Below are 15,609 nucleotides of genomic sequence, written 5' to 3' on the forward strand. Positions count from 1 at the left end.
TTAAGGAGGGTGGAAGGAAACTGATCAGAGGTCCAAACCACAAAGTGATGGCGCTGAGAGGAGAAGACTACAGGACAGTCAAGACATTTTAGTCCCTCACCCGCTTGTGAAGACCCTTTAGAGCAGTGGTTCTCAACCTCGGTCCTCAGTACCCCCACACAGTGCACGTTTTCCAGGTCACCATCAGCTGCCCTCTGTATCACTAACCGTCACATTTTAAAAATGCACAGGTGACCTGGAAAACATGAACTGTCTGGGGGTCCTGAGGACTGGGGTCGAAAACCACTGCTTTAGAGGAACCTGCCAAGGCTGAGAGCACAAGACAATCCAGGAGGGAATCATTGCTGTTAGACTTAAAGTAGATCTGACGGCCACTGGAGCCAGGCAGTGATTGCAGTGAGCTGTCTGGAGAGGCTGCACTGACCCCTTGACTAAACTAGGGGATGTGTCTAAAGCTGGCCATACAGTAGTGTCATTTGGGCCCTGTTCCTCCGATTCTGACGGATCGGGCCAAGAATTCGGATGAAGTGTGTCAAATCGTATGTGTTTCAGCTTCGATTCCCTTCCGATCCAATTGGTGGTCTCATGCGCATCGGATCAAAGCCGGAGATCACAAGGACTGCACTATAGATTTATTGGGTTGCACAGCCCTTGCTGGGATCACATTTGATGCATCGCATGCAAAAGGATCACATACAGATGGGTCTTCTCCCATCTTGGCAGGGGATGGCGCTGGCGTCGCCAGCCGCCATCCCCCGCCAGCGCCATGGCGATGGTGAGAAGGGGACGCGCGCGCACGAGCGGCGCGCGCGTCCCCTTCCGACGGCGCTTCCATCTGTTCCCCCGGGTCCCCGCCGGCTTGCCGGCGGTAACCCGGGGTCCCCGCCGCCTGCCCGCACCCCCCCCCCCTAACCCTGTCCGTCTCCCTGAGGCGGAGACGGACAGGGTTTCCGTCGCGCTAGCGACGGAGACTGAGACGCACGTGCGCGTGAGACGCACGCGCGTGCGCGTGAGACGCACGCGCGTCTCAGTCTCCTCGCTGGCGTGGCTGCTGGCGGGTCGCCAGCGCGTACGTTCTGGCGACCCGCCAGCAAGGATGGGACCTGCCCCATCTGTACCATGTATCATACGCAATCCTGCTCTCCGGAAAGCTGCCGGGTGGTTCAAGGGGGATCGTATGCGACTTCTCCCCTTGGAGAAGGAAGACAGTTGGCATTGGCTGGATATGCGGTGGCAGTCAGATGAGTATGCAAAGACTGACCATACACTCTCCTACTGGTACAGTAGCTTATGATGGACGTACTGACCTATGTGTAATGTCTATGATGGAATTAACCCTTAACATTACCATGATAGATGTTCAGAATAACCAGTAAAAATGCCAACATCACCAGCATCGCTCACATTTGTTATATAAATTCAAATAAAATAATGTTGGGTAAAAAAAAAGGGTACTTGTGAGTTATCCGGGCGTCCGATTTTTAAATCGGGTCGGATCGGGACATCGCATCGCATCGCATGCGACCATCGGATGCGATGCGATGCGATGCGATGACCCGATTTTTCCATAGGAATCAATGTTAAAATGGACTGAGTCCATTTTAACATGGAATTCAATGGGAAAAAGGGGTCCTTTTCATACCCCTACTATCCAAGTGGGCATGGAGTTGGATATAAACCTGTGGCGAGCGTAGCGAGCCACCGAGCCCGAAGCGTGGCGAGCCCCGCGAGGGGACACGGAATACCGTCCCCTCGCGGGGCTCGCTTCGCTCGCCACGCTTCGGGCTCGGTGGCTCGCTACGCTCGCCACAGGTTTATATCCAACTCCATGCCCACTTGGATAGTAGGGGTATGAAAAGGACCCCTTTTTCCCATTGAATTCCATGTTAAAATGGACTCAGTCCATTTTAACATTGATTCCTATGGAAAAATCGGGTCATCGCATCCGATGGTCGCATGCGATGCGATGCGATGCGATATCGCATCGCATCGCATCTGATTGTATGCCTTAACTTAAGGCATACAATCAAAAAATCGGACGCCCAGATAACTCACAAGTACCAAAAAAAGATTATATTTCCAATATAAAGTAAACATTACAGGACATTATGATGAATAAAAAGGTTTGCTTGACAATTTTCACACCAATTTTTTCATACAAATTCAATTGGCACTTAAAGGGGTAATAATTATTAGGACTTAGTCAATGGGTAAAGAATGGTATCAAGGAGCTAACGGTGGCTTGCCTGTGTGCACCAGGCTTGGAGTTTCTGGACAACAATGGTGACATGGTGGTTTAGCAAAGATAAATGTCCACCAATTTGCAGAGCATACAGATGGAGCCCCGGCCATCCTTGGCCGGGGCTCACCAGACCCTTCCCGTTGGCGAGCGCCGGCAGACAGGGGCTAAACTGAACTGGGACGCACGTGCGTCTCACACGTACGTGCGTCCCAGTCTCTCGGCGGGGACGCTGCGTGTCCCTGCCCATCTCTGCTTCAGGGAGACGGGCAGGGTTAGGGGGCGCTTGGGGCGGCGAAGGTTACCTGTATCGATGGGCGGCGACGGCGGGGGAGGTGGCGGGGACCGGAGGCAGGATCCGTTGCCAGGGGGCGAGCGAGCGTCTCATGCGCACGCGCGCCCCCTAGTGGGGCTGGCGTGATGGTGGGGCTGGCGTTAGAAATGCCAGTCTTGCAAAGATGACACCAGCCCCATCTGTATCTTGCATGCTTTTCAGTGCCTGACACCAATAGGTTAATGTATGAATACATGCGTGCGCCACTGCATGTATTCATACATTGCACTCTAGAATCCTTCAGAAACAGAATCAAGACTTTCCTGTTTACTCAAGCATTTCCGTAATTCCCTTAAGTATTGTTTATGAAAAGCTTTTCTGTACTCAATTGTTCCTGTACTGTGTTATATTCATTCTATCTGTTAAGTGTCTTGAGTCCTACTGGAGAAAGAACGCAACATAAATAAAATTATTATTATGATGATGATGATGATGATAAGATGATGATGTAATAGTAATTATTTTGGCCTTACCTTCTGACTCCCATTCCTTTTCCATGTCTAGGATTTTTTGCTGGACAAAGTTGAGAAGCTCCATAGAGTTTGCCATCCACAACATTAAGGGTCGGAGGTCAGAGGCCACCTCTTCTATCCCTAGTGTGCTCGGAAAATTTTTGTCCTGCTGACTAAAAGAGACAGATGTTTTTAGAAAGAATTTTGACTATTTAGCAACTATTAATAACAAATACAAAATATAACAGCAAGAACACAATTTCAGGACAGGAGATGTTTTCCATCAGCATGCTGTAAGTTTGTAAGTACCTTTATATTTAAAACATCATTAACAACAACCTGAGATTATTTAAAACGTCGACCCTTTTGCTCGGGTCACTGAAGCAAGTTTTAAAATATGATTCATTTCGTTTAAACATATACATTTAACAGGTAAAAGCTGATCATCATAAACTTTGTTGATGCTTATTCTCCAAACGTGTGTTTTGGAATTCTTATCTGCATAAAGAAAATAGGTTACTCATGCCAAAAGATTCCAATGCACTATGTCCCTTATTCTGGTTCATTCGCAAAGGCAAATTCCTTCTCAAATGGACAAAACCATGTGCACTGCAGGTGGGGCAGATGTACATTGTGCAGAGAGAATTAGATTTGGGTGGGGGTTTACTTTAAAGTGAGATCTACTGTATATTGCAGTGTAAAAATAAAGCAGCCCGTATTTACCCTGCACAGAAACAAAATAACCCACCCAAATCTAACACTCTCTGCACATCTGTCATCTGTCCATTTTAGAAGGATTTTGCCTTTGCGAGTGAACCAGAATAAGGGCCTATGTGTTTTGCACAAATGTGCCTATTAACACGGCAAGCACTTTATCAGTTTTACTTTCATATTCCGCTTTAGAATTACTTGCTCCATCCGACAAGCGCTCACCTTTGTTGGAGTGTGGGTGCACATGTAAATATGCCATAGTTGCCCAGGGGGGACATGGCACATGGCTGAGGGGGAGTAAAATGTACCCCCCCACCCTTTCGACGCCACTGTAATTGCCTACTCTCCAGCAATGACCGAGACTCTCCTGCTCTCCAGCAATGACCGAGACTCTCCTGAAAATTGGGCGGCCCTCCTGTCCCCAGAAAGCTGGTAAAAGTTTCCCCCACACACCTTATCAACCACCCACTTAAGAGCACAAGCTGTAAAACTGATGTTGTATGTGGGGGGCACTACGATAATTGGTCCAACGGGGACCTGATGCCAAGATTTGCACACAGTTCGAAGAGGAAAGAGAGGGGAAGGGGAGAAAGATAGAATAAGATGTACAAGAAGTGTAGCAGAAGAAGTGTAGAGGAAGAAGAAGAGGTGTTGTAGAAGGAGAAGAAGACGAGGAGAAGAAGAGAAGAAGAAGAAGAGGAGGAGGAGAAGAAGAGAAAGAAGAAGAGAAAGAAGAAGTTTGTAAGAAGTGTCGAAGTAAAAGTATAAGAGTACAAGAAGAATTGCAATGGAAAAACCTCATGAAATGCTAATTAATGCTGGATTCAGTATTGAATCCCGGCGGTCAGGATCCCGGCGTTCAGAATCCCGACGCCGGAATCCCGACAGCCGAAATGCCGACAAGGGATGGACGTGGATTGCCCCCCCCCTTGCGGGCTCGCTGCGCTCGCCACGCAGCGGGCCCGGTGCCTCGCTACGCTCGGCACACTAATTTATTCTCCCTCCAGGGGTGTCGTGGACACCCACGGAGGGAGAAAGTGTCGGCATTTCGGCGGTCGGGATTCCGGCGTCGGGATTCTGAACGCCGGGATCCCGACCGCCGGGATGGTAACTGCATCCCTTAATGCTGTATAGTTGAACCTTCCGATGACACTGTATGGTGGTCCCATTTGAAAGCGAGAACTGTGAATATAATGTATATGTAACATATAAATACTGTATGGATAGTCATTGCTGATTTCATGCCAACAATGTGTTGCGACTTTAAGTCTAGCAATAAATCCGATGAGAATGCAGGGAATGGGAGTCATTTTACCATCCACCCGGATATGGAGCTAGTTGAGAACAAATCAGCATATTTTATGGACAGAACAGTACATCTAAAAAAAATCAAACGTTTCAACTTGTACTAAACGTTTTACAGAATGGATGATCAAATGAAATATGAGTAAGGTCAATGCAACCAAAAATAAATACAGTTTGGGATCAAAAATGGTGTGAACTTGGCGCACACTGGGGGAATGATAAACAGGATGGGCTAAGCAGCTAAAAATTTGTTTAAAGTACAATGAATAAAACATTGAAACATAATACATAGTCACATTGAATATCAAGGGAAAACACCAGGCTGTATATAAACCAAGTACCAACATCCTATTTTGTGGTCTAGGTTCCTGCTAAGAATTCCTGCACTCATTGTAGGCATAGGCATATAGGTTACTGTATCACATTGCATTGTGAAATGCACAATATGTCTTTTAGTTAGATCATACTTCTGTAAATGTATCAGATCACAGTGGGATTCCCTATACTATAGAACTAACGAGTATAGATGTAACATGTTTTATTTAGGAGCTGTATTCTGTCTATGCTCAAAAACACTGTGAAGCTCCGTACACACAGAGCAATTGGTCACTCAGCAATATATATCGCTCAGCAACCAAATTGCTGAGTGTCCGATTTTCATCAGCGACCTGCGATGGTCACTGATGAAAATGAGATACTCTGCTAGGGAAGCCGCTGCAGGGCTGGGTGCGGGAGCGCGCTCCCAGTGACCGTCACCCTGTACGCACGGGGATATGGTCACTCAGTCGATATCCCAGTCGATTTCAGTTGAAATCGCCCCGTGTGTATGGGGCTTAAAACATACGAGGCAATCAGTGGCGTAACTAGGCCTCCGCAGCCCCCGCCATGGCGGGGAGGCGCAGAGTAACTATGGGCGCCGAGGGGGCTGCGGTGCTATAGTTACCCGCTGCGTTGCTGCCCGGCCGCATCTTCGGTCACTGTCCCGTCACTCGCTCCCGGCGCCGGCTCCTGCTGATAATGAAAAGTGACACTTAGAAAATGGCTGCCCCCGTATTGCAGATAGTTTTGGCAGCCATTTTCTAAGAGTCACTTTTCATTATCAGCAGGAGCCGGCGCCGGGAGCGAGTGACGGGACAGTGATCACAGATGCGGCCGGGCATCAGCGCAGCGGAGACTGGAGCAGCGCAGCGGAGCTGAGGGAGACTGGATGCGGCTCTGTCAGGTATGTTTATGGGGAGGGGGGGGGGCGCCGAAATTTTTTGGCGGGGGGGCGCAAATTATATAGTTACGCCACTGGAGGCAATGATCACTCTATTGCCAAGTCAAATGGCGCATTTATACAATGACTAATTAAATGACGGCTTCTGCCATGTACAGTACTTTCACTTTGAGCTGTGACAGTTTTTACTTTTACAGTTTTTAGTCCACAAACTCTCCACCCCACCCCCAGTCCCTATCTGTTAATACCTCCAATCTCTGTCTTCACAGATCCCTCTCTCCTTATCCAAGTTTGAAACAGACCAGTTTCCCTGCAAAAATTGCTTTCATTTTCTGTTATGACTGTTTTAGCACACAAAGTAGTAATTTGGGTTGTATTCAATCTGTGTCACTATTTCTGCCGGTGGAACAGCAGCACTCACCTATTTAATGCTGCCGTTTCCGACTGTGAACTGTCGTAAATGGACGCTAAGTGTCAAATTTGCAGCCGATTCCGACAGTTTAAAGCTAAAGTACATTGCAGAAGCCATAATTTTGATAGGCTTTTAACTACTAATAATAATTATAATAAGAATAATAATAATAATACACGTCAAGAAATGGTCGCCACTCACTTTTCTGGTTGTTTGTCTCCGATGTCTTTAATCTTCTCCTGTATAGACAAAGGAGAGAATCATTATTTTATTTATTATGTGAGAGACACTTATTAAAAGTAGGGATGGCCATCGACGATTCTAAATCATCGATGTTTTATGGCCAATGTAGAATGGTTTTGACATTGATGGGGGAGAACCAGGTGGTTTCCCTCTATCGATGGCAAGCATACACTAATAGTTCTTTTTTTCTCTCCCAAGGGGCTGGGACACGGAGTATAGCTCCGCCCCTGGCACTCATGGAGCCCCGCCACCAGGTTCTAATTGGCCCACAGGCCACTCAGTCAAAGAAAATGGATGATAGGTAAAACCATCAATGGTCCTCTATTGTATAGTATACCACCATCGATAGCCAGTTACACTATTGGCATCGATGGCAACCATCGATGGCAATGGCAACAATGGCGATCCCTACTGTAAAGATACTGGCATTTATCTTACAATTAAAAAAAAAAGATATTAATTAGAGCAAGTAAGTTAAAACATTTGCTGTCCGTTACTTATACAATGAGCGTATTTGACTTCACAATCTTATGACATGAAAGTGAGATGTATGTAGGTCAGGTTACATAATGCAGGAATATAGTATGAAAAGTCTTATTATTAGGAATTGTGTTTATTAAGGTACTTTATAGCAAGTCTCTGAAATCTGGAGATTATAGCTACAAAAATCAGAACCGTCCCAGGGAAACCAGGACACATAGCAGCTACAATATCAGGTCTCTTGGTTATTAGAACTGACATTTAACTAATCATATACTGCCAGTATGTGAATACAGACAGATCTAGAACCGTTGCGAAAATATTCTCTATAATGACTCTAAGCTCTAATGCACTCTCAATGATTTGCAGAGAATTGGGCTGATGCGGCATATTACAGTGCTGAGCAGTAGTGCTGCGGTGACATGTTACACTGTCACATGACATCTGTATCCCTAACATGTTTTGGTTAAATATCTACATGTATGCAAAAATTGAATATATATCATGTGTAATTGTGCCAGCAAGGTGCGAGTTGTCAGCAAGGACCAGCCTGATGTGCACCCATCACCCTAGCGGATTCACTCCCACCAATTTGCTCAAAAGTAATTAATACACTATGGCCCTTATTCTGGTTGACTCGCAAGGCTGAGAATTCGCAGCCTTGCAAGTCCACCAAACCCCACCCAGCGAATGCCCGGCCGGCTGCCCCCCATCGTGCGTGTGTCCCCACGCACAGGCTTCGAATGGATGGCTAACATAAACATCCATTCATATGCTGCGGGGAACACTCACATCTTTTAATGGTCACCGACCATCGAAAAATGTGGAAGGTGCACGCATATAAAAGTCATTTTCAAGTCACTTACATAAGTGTACACGCTGGGACGGAAATGGGCGGTCAGCTGTCATCCGGGGATGCCAGCTGCCTGCCCCCACGTCACAAACATGAAACGCTTGGTGTTCTCCGTGTAGGGTGCGAACAGATTGTTTGCCGTGGGTGCACGCACCCTGCATCTGCACATGCGCAGAAATGTGCCTGCGCACGCGCAGATGCACAACATTGGTCCACAGAATGAACCAGAATAACCCCAATGGCATTTGGGAGACCCACTGTCCCTCGCTGCTCTGCTTAGCGGTGAGTAGGCCCTGGGAGAGAGGCAGTGGTGGAACTTTTGGGTATTGAGCCCTGGTGCAAAAATATAATTTGGCCCCCCTCCTCCACCTCAACCCAAGTTCACAATATGCAAAAAAGCAGAGGGTGACAGGGAGAGGAAGAGGGTGACAAGGAGTGGCATGGAGAGGAGGAGTATGACAGGGATGGGCATGGGGAGAAGGAGTATGACAGGGAGAGGCATGGGGAGGAGGAGTATGACAGGGAGAGGAAGAGGGTGACAGGGAGAGGGATGGGGAGGTGGAGTATGACAGGGAAAAACAGTGAGTGAAAGGAGTAATTATTGTAAGGGTTATTATTGAAGATAAAATATTAAAACAAATATATATTTCACACCTTTCATGCACTTTATCTTGAGATAAAAGTATTTTTCACATTTTTCAATTGGGTTATTAATGTTTTTTTTTTAATAATGAGTTTACTGTACCTATTATCTACTTAAGCCTTATATAATAAGGTATGGAAAATATAGAAAACATATATTTGTAAAATACATATGAGAAACAGTAATACAACCATTACACAAATAATATAATTAGAAAATAATAAGAACAATAAAATAAAAAATAAGAAAATGTAAAGCATTACCCAAACGACTTCCTTTATCATGGTGGCAATCTTCATGACCAGCTTAGGAAAGTGTCCAGGATCAAGAGCTCGAGTTGAATGTTCAATGCAGAGACTAAAAAGGTAAGCGGGGGCCAGCTTAAATTCAGTGTCCGGGTTACCGTTTTTCTCGATAATCTCTTTCAACACAGCATCCTCTTCTTGAGAGCGGTATTGCAGTATTAAATCTTTGCTTTCTATGTAGGCCTGGACAGCCTCTTGTCGCTCCTGAAGAGACCTCCCACACATTTGACATGAAAAAGCCCCGCTCAACCCAGGTGAAGACCAAGACTGTGGAAGCCAAGCAGGTCGTGACTGGGCTACTCTAGGGTCTTTGAACATGAAGAGAAAGTGATCTCCAAGCCCCAACAAATCCCCAGTGTGGAGTTCAGCCTCTCTTTGGAGCACTCCTCCATTGTGGGTAACAAGAGCCCCCCGATAAGGTCTTACACGGATGATATTCTTTTGAGTAGAAGAATCCAAGCGCCATACACAACAATGGCGGGGAAGAATGTCTGGAGCTGATAGAAAAGTGTCAACGTAGGGTCCCTTGTCTCTTGACGATTTCTCTGCTCTTCCAAACAGATGCTTCTTGTGAGTCATCACATATATTACAAAATCCTGCTCCACAAAGCACAAAAAAAAAAAAAATTAAAAACCCATATCATAGTGAAATAATTATAAGAAATATAGCGGGTTCATTTATTGAGCCTTGGATGGAGGGAAATTACCAGCCAATCAGCTCCCAACTGCCATGTAACAGGCTGGGTTTGAAAAATGACAGCTGTGAGCTAATTGGCTGTTTTTTTTATCTTCAACCACTTTATCTCCATCCCGTAAATACCAACAGGAAATAATTAGATAACCTATTATACAATAATCTAGAAATTGGGTGAACAATCATCATGTCTGTTCAGCTAAAATGGGTTCTTACCACATCTTTGTTGTAGCCTTGTAGAAGAAGGAAGTATGGGTGCTCTGATGGTGGCCGAATTAAGCATTGAGAGAGACGTTCAAAGTCTAGGTCAACCTGATCAGTAGCATCATCTGCACAGTCAACACCGGTGTTACGTTCTGCCGAGTTCTGCATGCTGCCATCTTTTTTACTTTGATCTCCATCTTGACTCGGGTCAGTGTCATTGGCCACCATGCTCTTTATGCTTTTCCTTTCTCTACGCTTCTTGCTGTTTAGGTTGATATCACTTATACTCCGACGAAGAGAAGTGCTGTCCTCCCTCTCCCTTAATGGGGCATTTCCCCCAGATGCTGCACGGGAGCGACTCTTCTGTAGTCTACGAGCTTGTGCATTAATACCTACATATGGATGATATTAAAAAAAATATTCAGATTGCTAGTACATTTAAAAGAACACTAATAATTATCAGAAATAAACATGCATTTATGTTTAAATGTCATTAACATATTGGGAGCATATTTGCTAAAATATAAAATCTATGACTATCTAAATCACCACTTAAAATGACGGGTAATGGCCAAGGGGCATGTCTGAAAGTGGTGTTTGAATACTATGGGCCTTATTCTAGTTCACTCTTTCTGACAAAATCCTTCTTAGATGGACAAAACTGTGTGCACTGCAGGTGGGGCAGATGTTACCTGTGCAGAGAGAGTTAGATTTGTGTGGAGTTTTACTTCAAAGTGAGATCTATATTGCAGTGTAAAAATAAAGCAGCCAGTATTTACCCTGCACAGAAACAAAATAACTCACCCAAATCTAATTCTCTCTGCACATTTTACATCTGCCCCCCTGCAGTGCACATGTTTTTTTCCATCTAAGAAGGATTTTGGCAGAAAGAGTGAACTAGAATAAGGCCCTTTGTGTAGCTAGAATTCTGGGATGCCAAAGTTGTGACTTTGGTGCTTCCTTTCTCTCTGAGTAGGAAGTGAAGTGCAAAACAGCATGTAGGAGAGGATGTGGGTGGTAATAATACAAGGTAAGGGGGTGAGGGAGGGAGAGTGTCCCTACCCATACCTATCAACTGTCCTGATTTTCATGGGAGAATCCTGTTTTTTTTGGACTATCCTGTAGTCCCAGCTGTGGGCAGCAGAATTCTGCAGTGTGTGTGAGTGTGTGTGTGTGTGTGTGTTGGAGAGGGGGAGGGGGGGGGGCAGTTGGAAGTCTCCCTTTCACTCACTGCCCGGAGCTCAGTGAATGTTCCCAGAGTCTATTCACGGAGGAGATTTACAAGGAGCATGCCAGCAGCTCATAGATCACTTTGCATGCCCCCATAATGATGAAAACGAGGCGTGGATCACAACTATACCACTGTCTGTGAGACCCCACCCCTTTAACAGAGTGCAATACAAAGGGATGCAGAAGTGCGCATGTGCAAATGAAAAACATTGCTCCCAGTGCGGGCAGACATATTGGCTGGGTACACATTGAGGAATGTTACTGAAAGAAGGAACGATTGGCGTTCCATCATTCATTAGAATGAATTAGGACTCTAGCGATATTGTCAAGTTTGATGTGCAGCACATTAACCTGACGACATCGTTAATGACCACTGGCACGCGCATATTGGGCATACACCCTTCCCTATATGCGTCATATTGAGCGATATGTAGTCCGAACCAGCAGATCGGATCGTCCTATCGCTCAGTATGTACCCAGCTTTAACTGCAGTATAAAAAAAATGTTCCCAGTTTGATATATAGCCCCATACACACCACACATGCAGACCTCCGGAAAAATGTTGCAGCTGACATTTTTCTGGCAATTCCGTACAGAACTCCATCATAGGACTCCAATATGTATTAAAAAATTAGGTGCAGTTTGTGCGGTGTGGGCCCTTGTGGGACTTAGGGGCCCAAGTGCATCATGCACATTGAACCCATTATAAATATACAACATCACTACCAGCACATACTACAGTAGCTCCAATCCTATACCTGGTGCAAGAGATCCATCCAAAATCATTGGTATCTCATAGCCCGCAGAACTCTACATATCCTACAAGTCACCTAGGACACACCCTCACTCAGCTTAACCCACAGATAGAGCCATCCTCATCTAGCTCTTTAACAGGATTATGTGAGCCAGAGCTGTTGCACTTGATGCGAATTTGCACCTTGTCAACCAAACCCTGCCTTGGGAATGGTGGCCGACCTTGTGCATGGTGGATTTGAACGCAGGGCATCCATTTGCATCCTTGTGGTGTGCACCCCTTCATTGGATGGTCGGCAACCATCCAATGATGGCAAAGGCGCACGCAATATAAAAGTGACTCTTAAGTCACTTAATATATGTGTGGACGCTCGGGAGGAAGTGGGCGGGGCAGCTGACATCCAGCGATGTCAGCTGCCTGCCCCCCCGCGTCATCGGCTATTAGCATGGGTACGCCCAGCGTACTCATGAGAACGCCCATGAAACACTGGGCGTTCCCATATGCTAATTGGCAGAAATGCACATGAGCAATAAGAAAACACTGGTCTCCGTGCGAACGAGCCGCCACTGCGAACAGACCTGAATAAGCTCACCATGGCTAGTTGAAGAAGGCTCCATCTGAATGTACAACCACCCCCCCCCCCCAATGCCCAGTGCACAGTGCTGATAATCCATGCATTGTGGCGCTGTGAGCAATTCTGCGCCAGCCCAGTAGCGCACGCAGGGGGGGTTTCTGAGTACCCAGAAACCCCCCAGGTGTCTGAAAGCTGAGGGTCTCCTCTTTCCATGGGTACAAGAATTTAAAAAATCGGCCCTTGGGAACCGGAGATATCTGACTTCAAAGCAGTGGTCCCCATCCAAGCCTGTTAATTGCTCTTCCCAGTCAGATATTTCAGATTTTGTCTGACTTAGAGTTTTTCTGAGGATATATTCCAAAAGCTGAGACTCTCCCCCTTTGATGGACACTAGTAGCTTGTCTCTACTCTTCCCAGAACCAGAGATATCAGCCTTCCAGCAGCTGGTTACTGCTCCAGCTCCACACACCTGGTATGTAGTTTTATATTCTTGTTGGCAGATTGTTTTGCCTCCTGAACTCTGATCCCCTAGTCCCCAACACCATTTGGTAGGTGGGATTCTCTAGTTTTTAATTCCATTAAAATCTAATGCTGTGTACACACGGGGGAGATATATTGCTCAGCCATATATGGCTGAGCAATATATGGCTGAGCAATATATTGCTCAGTTTCTCCTGTTCATCAGCGACCAGAGATGGTCGCTGATGAAAAAGAAACTGCCGGGGGGAGCCCGGCAGTGGTAATCAGCTGGACGCAGGAGCATGTTCCTGCGACCAGCGATCACCACAGGGGCAAAAACGGGAGCGCGCACCCGGCGATATATCGCCAGTGCACACTCCCATTGTGGGCAATATGGTCGCTTAGCGACCATATTTCCCGCGATTTTGGACAAAATCGCCCCCGTGTGTACGCACCTTTAGATATCTATTTCTGGAAACTGGAGATATCTGCAGTCAAGCAAGCTGTCCTCCCACCAGAAAATTATGAAAAATAAGCCCACTCCACTATACATTCCTCCTCTGCGTATTAAACATTCTCTACCACCCTGGAAGTAATGTATTAGGGCCCCTTCATTCAGCCCAATGCCCCCTTCTCCCACCCCATCTCTCACCATCTGTGCAGTAAAGGGGCAATTAGTGGAAATTACTGATCCAGGCCCTACATGCTGAGCGGTTGATATAATACCCCCTACCAGTCGCGGGACATCAAAACTTCCCCCACCCCTACTGCTGGAGGATCGGTAGGGGCCCCAATACATTGCTATGCCCAGGGGTCTACACTGCTGTTATGTATGTATGTATGTATGTATGTATGTATGTATGTGTATATATATGTGTGTGTGTGTGTGTGTGTGTGTGTGTGTGTGTGTGTGTGTGTATATTATTATTATTATTTCTATACATTTGGTCTATCTATAATACTTTAACTGACCCGGCATATACTGGGTCACCTAAGTGTCCATCTCCGTGCTTTGCTCCGCCCCTCTGGAAACCCCCTTCTGAAAATCCTGCGTTTGCCACTGCTGCCCCTTGAACTGGATTGTCTCTTAGCGATAAATGAGGACCAGGACTGTGGTTTATGGTCATAGGGTCGACACCATGAAGGACAACATACATTAGGTCGAGAGGGCTTAGATTGACACATAAAATAGGTCGACATGGCTAGCATTAGGTTGACAATGGAAAGGTCAAGAGTTTTTCACTTTTTTTTTGTCCAGAATTTTGACGTAAGTCGAAAATGGGCACCGAATTAGTATACTGAGTCCCCTCGCCATGCGTCGGGCACTATTATATTCTCCATTCATACCCTTGTGGATAGTAGGGTATGAATTACCACCTGTCAGCACAAGTCGGCTCAAAAAACTCGTGTTGACCGTTTGATTGTCTACCTTCCCATTGGCAACCTAATGCTTGTGTCGACCTTCCAACCCTGTCGGCCTATTTCGTCCTAAGCCATTATCGACTCCAGTCCCCGAGAGCTACCAACAGTTCACGTTTTCCAGGTCTCCTCACAGAATCACAAGTGAAGTAATTAGCTCCACCTGTGGATCTTTTATAATGTGTCAGTCAGTAACGAGTGCAGCTGTGCACCTGCCGGGTGAGCTGGAAAACGTGACCTGTTGGTAGCTCTCGTGGACTGGAGTTGGCTGCCCCTGTATTATACCATCCATAATGCCTAACTTCTGTTTTTGTTCTCATTATTCAGTTGTCAGACATTAATCCAGCACAATGCTGTAATTAGGATAAAAGCCAACATATACTGAGTAAATATACACTGTAAATAAATGTCAATCATATGATTAACACTCCCACACATCATCTGCACATGTAGTAGCATCAGAATAAAGCACCACACGCACTTGATCATTTGCTCCATGAGTGACATCACCAAGTCACCATCACCAACGACAGTTAGCATACCTCCCAACATTGTGATAGCTGCAGGAGGGACCGGAATTTGAGGCCATGCCCCTTTCCTGCCACTCTGGGGGCATGGCCAGCGCTGTGTGAGCTGCTGGCCATGCCCATTTTGTACCTTCTGATGGATATCGTTGATCACATCGTCCAGTGTGTGGAGCCCTCTGTCTCTGGGAATAGATGCTGCGCCGGCCCTGGGTGGTACGCGGGACTGTCCCAATAAAAACGGGATGGTCCCATGAAAAGACAGTTGGGAGGTATGTAGCGAGCGTACTCCCTGAATGATATAATTAACTATATCGTTCAGCGAGGTCACCGGGTCCTCACTCTGTACATGCAGGCATTGATGATATAGGTAAAATTTACCTTGTATGTACAGACCCAGCGGGAGTGCGAATCGTTCGTTGTTCATTGCGTACACACTGGACGATATGCTCAACGATATCCCTCAGAAGGTACAAAATGGGAGATATTGTTCAATATATCGCCCAGCGTGTGCGCACCTTTACTGTAACATCATAATATACTAAAGCAGCCAGG

General features: G+C 46.2%; 1 protein-coding gene across 3 annotated transcripts in view; it reads right to left on the reverse strand.

Annotated features, from left to right (window-relative positions):
• RASIP1 (Ras interacting protein 1) overlaps positions 1-15,609 on the reverse strand; it is a 49,165-nt gene that overhangs the window by 21,486 nt on the left and 12,070 nt on the right. For all 3 annotated transcript variants that reach the window (XM_083162460.1, XM_083162459.1, XM_083162458.1), the window contains exons 4-7: positions 10,107-10,486; positions 9,155-9,793; positions 6,874-6,911; positions 3,047-3,198 (exon numbers count right to left, since the gene is read on the reverse strand). In XM_083162460.1, coding sequence (XP_083018586.1) covers positions 3,047-3,198; positions 6,874-6,911; positions 9,155-9,793; positions 10,107-10,486 — 1,209 coding nt within the window. The remainder of the gene's footprint in view (positions 1-3,046; positions 3,199-6,873; positions 6,912-9,154; positions 9,794-10,106; positions 10,487-15,609) is intronic.

The sequence above is a fragment of the Crinia signifera genome, chromosome 19 (genome assembly GCF_055691185.1).
Source record: "Crinia signifera chromosome 19, ASM5569118v1, whole genome shotgun sequence".
NCBI lineage: Eukaryota > Metazoa > Chordata > Amphibia > Anura > Myobatrachidae > Crinia > Crinia signifera.